At 33.0% G+C, this 7,674-nt stretch overlaps 1 protein-coding gene across 1 annotated transcript; it reads left to right on the top strand.

Moving 5' to 3' along the window:
- The first annotated feature begins 1,296 nt into the window (after positions 1–1,296).
- Positions 1,297–2,841, top strand: LOTGIDRAFT_233852 (hypothetical protein). Its single transcript, XM_009060785.1, has 3 exons — positions 1,297–1,397; positions 2,170–2,319; positions 2,614–2,841. The coding sequence occupies exons 1-3, from the start codon at positions 1,365–1,367 to the stop codon at positions 2,758–2,760; spliced, it is 330 nt and encodes a 109-aa protein (XP_009059033.1). The 5' UTR covers positions 1,297–1,364; the 3' UTR covers positions 2,761–2,841.
- The last annotated feature ends 4,833 nt before the right edge of the window (positions 2,842–7,674 follow it).

Below are 7,674 nucleotides of genomic sequence, written 5' to 3' on the forward strand. Positions count from 1 at the left end.
TAGTGTTCACACCTCACGGTCGAAATCGAGATTTCGGATTTCTAGAAATAGTTTGTTACTGCGATATATTCGATCCGATCTGCGGGTTTTTCCATGTCAGCCTCTCCGACCTGCATCATTGACCGGGGAAAGCCGGAATATATATATATATTATATAGACGAATACTACAATAGAATGAGGTAAGCTATAAAATTGTATCTTTCCAAATGAATAACATATAATGATAATAACAAAGAACGTATTATGCTACATTCAAGTAGGTATACCTTTCACTGTATTTTTATATTTCGGTCTAAGGTTGATTGATTGACAGTCAAAAAAAAAACTTAAGTTTAAGAATACGTTATATTCCGTTCAAAAAAGAGGAATTCCCTTATTGAAAATTCCAGAAAGGAAATGTGTGAAATTTTCTGTTTTCTATCAAAGACATTGTAATACCAACTTGTAAGTGATTTTTGCGTTTGTAAAAACTCCGATAATTAAGGGTGGGGATGGGGGCGGGGGTGGAGGTCCATATCCGTTTGACCAATCGGTAATAGTGTTCTTAGCTCACCGTAGAAATTTAAGCCTTTAACTCCTACAAATCTACGTGTGTCTGTCTAGAATTATCTGCGTTTGAAAATAACATTGATTCTGCCATATGATACGTATTTTTGAAGGAATAATGCAATTTTCGTACTTTCTGGTACTTCAGAAGACTATTCACATATATTCACTTCCCATATTAAATCCCTAAAAATAGCGAATCTGTCCCTTTAAGCAAGCAGGAAAGATGAAAATAATTGTCAACTGTAGCTGTAATTATTGTGATCAAACCTCGGTGGCTCAACTACCCCAGGGACTGGTTGAATGAAGTACACGGACCCTAAATTAAATTTCCCAGGGGAAGGGTCGTCATTCACGTTGAGCCACTGCCAAACATTGGGGTAGGTTTTGTGATGTTCTGGATCTATATATCTAAAATATAATTGTGAAATAATTAGGTCATATTACAGTAGATAGTGTCGTTGTATTTTATAACTTGTTTTATGGATCTAAGGAAAGAATAAGAAAGTTACTACCCATTAACTGTCTGTAAGTCTGGATAAACTTCAATAAATTTCTTTTAAGGAATTTCCCTTTTACATTATTAAGGTGGATGACGTTAGCTTCATTATTCAGCACTTTTATAATGCTGACGTTTACCTTTCTAAATTTCCAAAATCACAAGTCTAATTACGGTGCTGAGTAATCTAAAATTCCCATAAAAACCCTATATAAGCACCGTTTTTCATATAAAACTTCATATCGCTTCAACAACTTGAGAAGAGATATTTACTGGTGTATATTTTTGTGGATCAAGACTCGGAATAAATCATACAATATGTCTACTAGCCAACGTAGCGAGAAAATGAACGTAAGTTAATCTATTTTTTATTCAATTTCACTTTTTATTTTTGCGCTCAACAGACAATAAAAACAAAGCTTATAATTAAATTGGATTCATCAAATGATAGAAATTATTAAATAAGGAGATTTAACAAATCAAATTAATCAAATCAAATCAAATCAAATCAAATCAAATCAAATCAAATCAAATCAAATCAAATCAAATCAAATCAAATCAAATCAAATCAAATCAAATCAAATCAAATCAAATCAAATCAAAACTTTAATTTAGACATCCAAATTCAGTGGCTGAACTATCACGAGAACTGGTTTAACCAAACGCCCTAGCCCTAACCCCTAAGAGGACCCCGCCCATAGACAAAATTGTAGAAGGGTATAATATGTTAAAACAAATTTCCCGGGAGAGAGGCCCAAACCCACGGGCCCCCAATCATCTTGTTGAGCCGCTGTTCAAACTGTTTTTCAGACATGTTATCAAGATTTGGTTATATGTTTTTTGTTTGTTTGATTATTGATAATTCTGAAATAGATTTAAACTATTGTTCTGTCCATTTTCGATAGGATTATATGTCGAGCATTTAAAGGGATTGTAAAGAGGTTTTCTAAATTTTTATGTGTATTGGGGATACTGATAACATCTATTTGCACCATTCCAATTTTCAGTCAGATCTCTGTGATTCCTGCAGTTGCACAAAAATAAGTGTTTGATGACGTCAATAAACATAAAAATTTAGAAAACCTCTTTACAACCCCTTAAGCGACTTTTATCGGTTTTTCAGTATGATGAGACTGATAGAAGATTCAGTAATGGACCACTCTATATACAGATATCACTACCGTCTTCTAGAATAGAATTACAACCAAATCATATACTCTATAAGGATGATGAACGTGGAAGAATGGTACCAGTATATGTCAAGGACATAACGGTAAGAAAAGAAGATTGTTCTTGTAATTTAAATTCCAATCCGTATTTCTGTCATCTAGATGGTAACCTTCTTATACTGGGTTCATGATATATATAGGTCATCCTGATATCAACCTTCTTATGACCTCATATACAGGGTATCTTGATAGTAACCTTCTTATACTGAGCTCATATACAGACCAGCGTGATAGTAACCTTCTTACAGTTATCTCATATACAGGCCACTGTGAGAGTAACCTTATAGTGAGCTTATTAACTTTGTATGTAGTAACTTAATCAATGTTTTTCTTTGTAGCAACGAGATTATCTGTATGTGATTCGAGATGGTAAAAAGGTAACGGAGGGTGTGATAGAAGTAAAGAAGGTCAACAAACAATATTTGACTGAATCTGATGTTGAAGGTGGTATGATCATAGTAAACAATATTCTGATGCAAAAATAAATGATGTTCACTAGTAGTTCACAATATAACAATGCTGTAGAACCACCAATTATATAAATAAAGATAAAATTTATTATTCGAGCCTTTTATATCGATTTCTTTCGCTCTGCACCAGTGGCGAAGCCGGGTTTACGTCCGAGGGGGGCGAAATATCCGAGATTGCCCGAATGTCTAACCTAGTTATGAGGTTTTTGCACGAAAAACTTGCTTTCGGGGCTGCGGAGGGTGGCTGACCCTCTGCGCCCCCTACCCCTTTGGCTCCGCTACTGGCTTGCACATCTTAACCTAAAAAGAGCAGTAACTAATCGGTCCAGAAAGCAGTGAAGGTGTCAGCCCTCTGGAGATGGGGGTACAAATAGAGGGCAGAGAGACTTGTTGGGGGACAAATGGTTGAGATGCAAAATGAGGAAGCAACATTGACGCCATAAGACTGATTCGGTGTTTTCACAAGTTTTACTAGCTTATTCCACAAAAAAAGTGCGCATTACACACACAAATGTACGGTATATGAACACAAACATTGATACATTATAAATTCATTATTTTATCTTTTAATCAAAGCGCATTTCTACAGTCTCTTTTAGATTTTCTACAATGAACTATAAATATATATATATATACATTACATAATGATAATTATAAATGATATACAATTAATAATTCTCTCATCTTGTTTGGCTTACCTGCAAAAGGAATTTATATCCAGCTATTGCCACATCTTTTATTTGAAAGACTTTGGCGTCTACTTTTTTTTCTAATAAAGGACTATTATATAAACAAAGCATTGAAGGAGCAGAGTTCTTTCCCAGAGAAATTTTTGAAAAAAAGGAATTGGTTTAATGCCTTCTTACACACATTTAGGGCGAAAAAAGTATAAAAATGATATATTTTTAACTTTGTTGGAAATCAATTGGAGGCCCAAACTATTTTTCTAAGCATGCCACTGAGAAGGAGATATTAATAGCAGGTTGCAGAATCATGTTTCATCAGCTGGTCAAACCACTAATTAATCAAGAAGCCATGAAATAAGCAAGTCTCTGCGGTTTCTTTATTGTTGAATAATCTACGCATCATGGTTGATTGTTTGGAAGCCACAAAGTTCCACTGAATGGAATCTACGCTTCAACTATTTCAATATATAAGTATTGTATATTTCAAGATACAAATTCTAATCCTATCATATCCTGGCCATGTATTCTCGACCTTAGTGCTAGGATGTCCTTTAAACAGCCGTAAACCTAGGCCCTAGAACATGCTAGCGCTAAGATCGTTTCTAGTACAGGCAATGTATTCTCGAAACAATCGTAGCGCTAGGATGTCCTAGAATCGGTGTTAGAAGATAAGAACCTAGGACATGCTAGCACTAAGATCGTTTCGAGAATACGTGGCCAGGGTAACCATAATAACTCTGTTAGCCCAAAAAGTCTGAGAAGCTATGAGTATACGTAACTAAGTTTCATTTTGTGATTTCAGAGAACAAATATCATTAATAATGTCTCTTAGAATGGCCATAATTTCATAAAGTCATTCATATATTCATCAGTGGACTTGCCTGGTGTCATGATTAAACAACAGAATCCCTGTATATGTAGATCAATCCATTTAATAAAAAAAATATCGAAAAAACCTTGAAGATATTAAGCGTTTTTCAATAATTTCTTTTAGTTGTATAGATTATTACTTAGTTTTATGGATTTATTAGATGAAAGAGAGATTCTGTTGTATAGTTTTGACACCCAGTAAGTTCACTGATGAACAAAGACTCATTTTGGTCAAATTTAAAAATATTCTTTTTGGTCATCCTAATTGGTAGTATATCTTTAACATTTATAAAGTACAGCAATATAAAGTGAAAAATGTAATAAATAAAATGGATTTCTACAATAATATTATTGAACAAACAATCTGATTAAAAAAACAAATCTAGATGCTTTGTTTCATGTTTTTTCTGCAAGTTACTAATCTTATCAAACATGATCTGAAGAGATTCTTCTTTAAATCATGTTCTGTGGAATATTAACCCAAAGTTTATGCTAACCAATCAAAACCACTGTTGATAGTGGTTAGACAATACAAGTCAACATATAGACCCAATAGCATCAAAAGTTGCTACAATTTATTCTTAGCAAAATATACAATTCAAGTCAAAGAATAATTAGCCATGAATATCCAGAAATCCTCACTTTTGAAGTGAACAAAGCAGTTGATTGGTTGAATATTAAATGACCTAGAACAATAGCATTTGCATAACAATTTCATCAGATCATGGATTGCACAAAAAAAGATGAATCAGACCATCCACACTTGCATTTCTAATGAAATTTGAGAAAGAATGAGAATATTAACTATGGTATAGACAAGACAAGGACCTGAGATGAAGAGATAACCTCTTCACAATGTTAAGGTATTACAAACGTAATACTTATACCTTGACTATAATAGCCATTATTTTTGTATCACTGAATGCAGTGCTTTGATTGGATTGATTGCCAGCGAATATAGCCAATCAGAGGCCTTGACAGAAAGGCTGTTGTTTTGTGTTCAGATACATGTATTCTGTCGAGATATCTGATTGGCTGTATTCACGTGGGTACAATGCAATAAAATACATGTAGCTGCATTTACAAACTTTGGTGACAAAAATAGTGACTATTGCAGTCAAGGTATAAGAAGAAGTTTGTAATGGCTTGGTATTGTGAAGATGAAGAGATATAGAAGGGATAGTTTGATTTATAAAAAGAATGATTTTAGTCATTTCAAATGAATTACTAACTGCATTTTATGACTATTTTTACTGTAAATTTAGAGTCAAATCTTGACTGAAATATAAACTCTATCTACTCTGTTGGTTCTCTAATAGAATGTTACTTATCAACTCAGCGCAATGATCATTCACAATTTCAAGCTATAACAGTCTCTGTCTAAAACCTTGACATCAATAGGCACATTTCTTGTTTGAAAATTAGATTGATATTAAAACTTTTATAAGGGTTGAATATATTGTTAGAACAATTAAAGAAAATGGCAGATGAGATCTTTCTCTGAATGGTTGTATTCGGTGGCGTCCAATCAAATGGCTGCATTTACAGCTTTCTGTGATACAAGAAGTGTGCCTAATAATGTCAAGGTATTAAATGGAGTTTGCCATCATGAAGATGTCTTCTAAGGGGTCTTCTATATTTAAATGACATTAATGATTGTTAACTCTATACACGCTTTAATTTGAACACAATAAAAATATATTTTATACAATCACACATAGACCTTAAATAAACTTAAAATCAAAATTTAAAATTGAGTTTATTTTCAACATGTAATAATACTGATACATTTTCAACAAATTCTGATTACAAAGTTTCTATAAAATACATTCATTCATTCATTCTCTCTCTTCCAAATCTAGTATTAAAACACCACTTAAAGGGACAATGCGCCATTCCTTTTGACCAATCAAATTTTAGTCTCAGAAACAGGAAATTTTTAACCAAGCCAATCAGTAATAATGTTTACAGCTAATCGTCAAAATTTGAGATTTGCAAAAAAAAACAGATTTTACAGTATTGAAAGAATTCATACTGATAATTTCCCTTTCTGATTTTCACACAAATTTCCCACCATGCAAAGAAAAAAAAAAGTAATTGAAAAATGCATCCACCCCAGTCGGAATTAACCCCTCATATACTCTCTCAAATTCTAAAAAATATAAGATTTATATAGTTGCTATACAATTCATGATTATAATAATTAACAAACTTATTGCAAACAAAATACTTAAAATAAATTACACTATCTCCATTTTACATCTTATCACTCTGTGTATAAAAGAAGTATGAATACAACTTTTAAAAGTGGCTAAAGTATTATATTCTGTGAGCTTTCGTGGTCGACTTCATCCACCATTTCACCTGATGAAGTCATCTCAACGACGGCGATAGGTATAAAATACTTTAATCACTCTTAACAGGTGTCTTCTTACTTCTTCCATTTTACATCCTTAAAGCTTCTTAGGCCGGAAATAGTTTGTCACCCCTTAACTTTCTATTGAACTCTTCCACACATGCATACTTTCAATCAATATAAAACTGTATTTTTATGATTGGAAGAGCTCATTTGTAAAATTAAGGTGTTTCTTGTTGTCTGTTAAATTCTGTCCAACCTTGATGACAACCTAGCCTGTACATATTTTGTCTATATTAAACTGGTTTCTATAAAGTCTGGTGATAAAGTTTTTGATTTCAAACGGCACGACCACATCTAATAATGAAGACTAGGAAATCTATTCATTTTGCAAATCCAAGATCTCAAACTACCGGTCTAGGACCAATTCGCAATTCTTGTCGTGGCTGAGGCTTTATTTCATTATGATGTTTTGAACTAGCTTTCAGATTACTCTTCAGAGTAAATTCTAGACATCCTTCTAAAAGCGTACAAACACTTGTTGTTGAAGATGTCCACTTCAAACTTATGTTAACACAGGCAAAATACACAATACACAACTTTTATTGATTTTGATCTTAATCCTTAATACAGGGCTTAAACTCTTTTGTGTTGAATGCAGATGAATTGTAAAATGTCAAGCACTAAATTTACATACAGATTGTTTCATCGCAATCTCAATAACAATGATAACGGTTGAAGTTTGTTGAAGAAAATACCACGACCAGTAGGCCAGTCATCATAGCCTCCAGCTTCACCCAAGAATCCATCACTATCATTGAAGGGGAGACGATCTTCAGTAAGTTTTGTCAGGCTTTCTTGAAGTTTGTATCATATAATATAATTAATTAACTTATATGTCCATTTAATGAATTTTACATGTTCAAGATGGAGGTTCTGTTTGGTTAAATAAAATTCACCATAAAGATTTTGTAATCCTCAAATTCCTGAGAGCTGTTAATTGTGATCTATTTTCCA

The sequence above is a fragment of the Lottia gigantea genome (assembly GCF_000327385.1).
Source record: "Lottia gigantea unplaced genomic scaffold LOTGIsca_44, whole genome shotgun sequence".
NCBI classification, from domain to species: domain Eukaryota; kingdom Metazoa; phylum Mollusca; class Gastropoda; family Lottiidae; genus Lottia; species Lottia gigantea.

Bases quoted from the DNA above. Each gene is read 5' to 3' on its own strand.
- LOTGIDRAFT_233852 (XM_009060785.1), top strand. From the start codon at position 1,365: ATGTCTACTAGCCAACGTAGCGAGAAAATGAAC. The intron at 1,398-2,169 runs GTAAGTTAATCT...TCGGTTTTTCAG, and splicing joins AACGTAGCGAGAAAATGAAC to TATGATGAGACTGATAGAAG. The intron at 2,320-2,613 runs GTAAGAAAAGAA...TTTTCTTTGTAG, and splicing joins TATATGTCAAGGACATAACG to CAACGAGATTATCTGTATGT.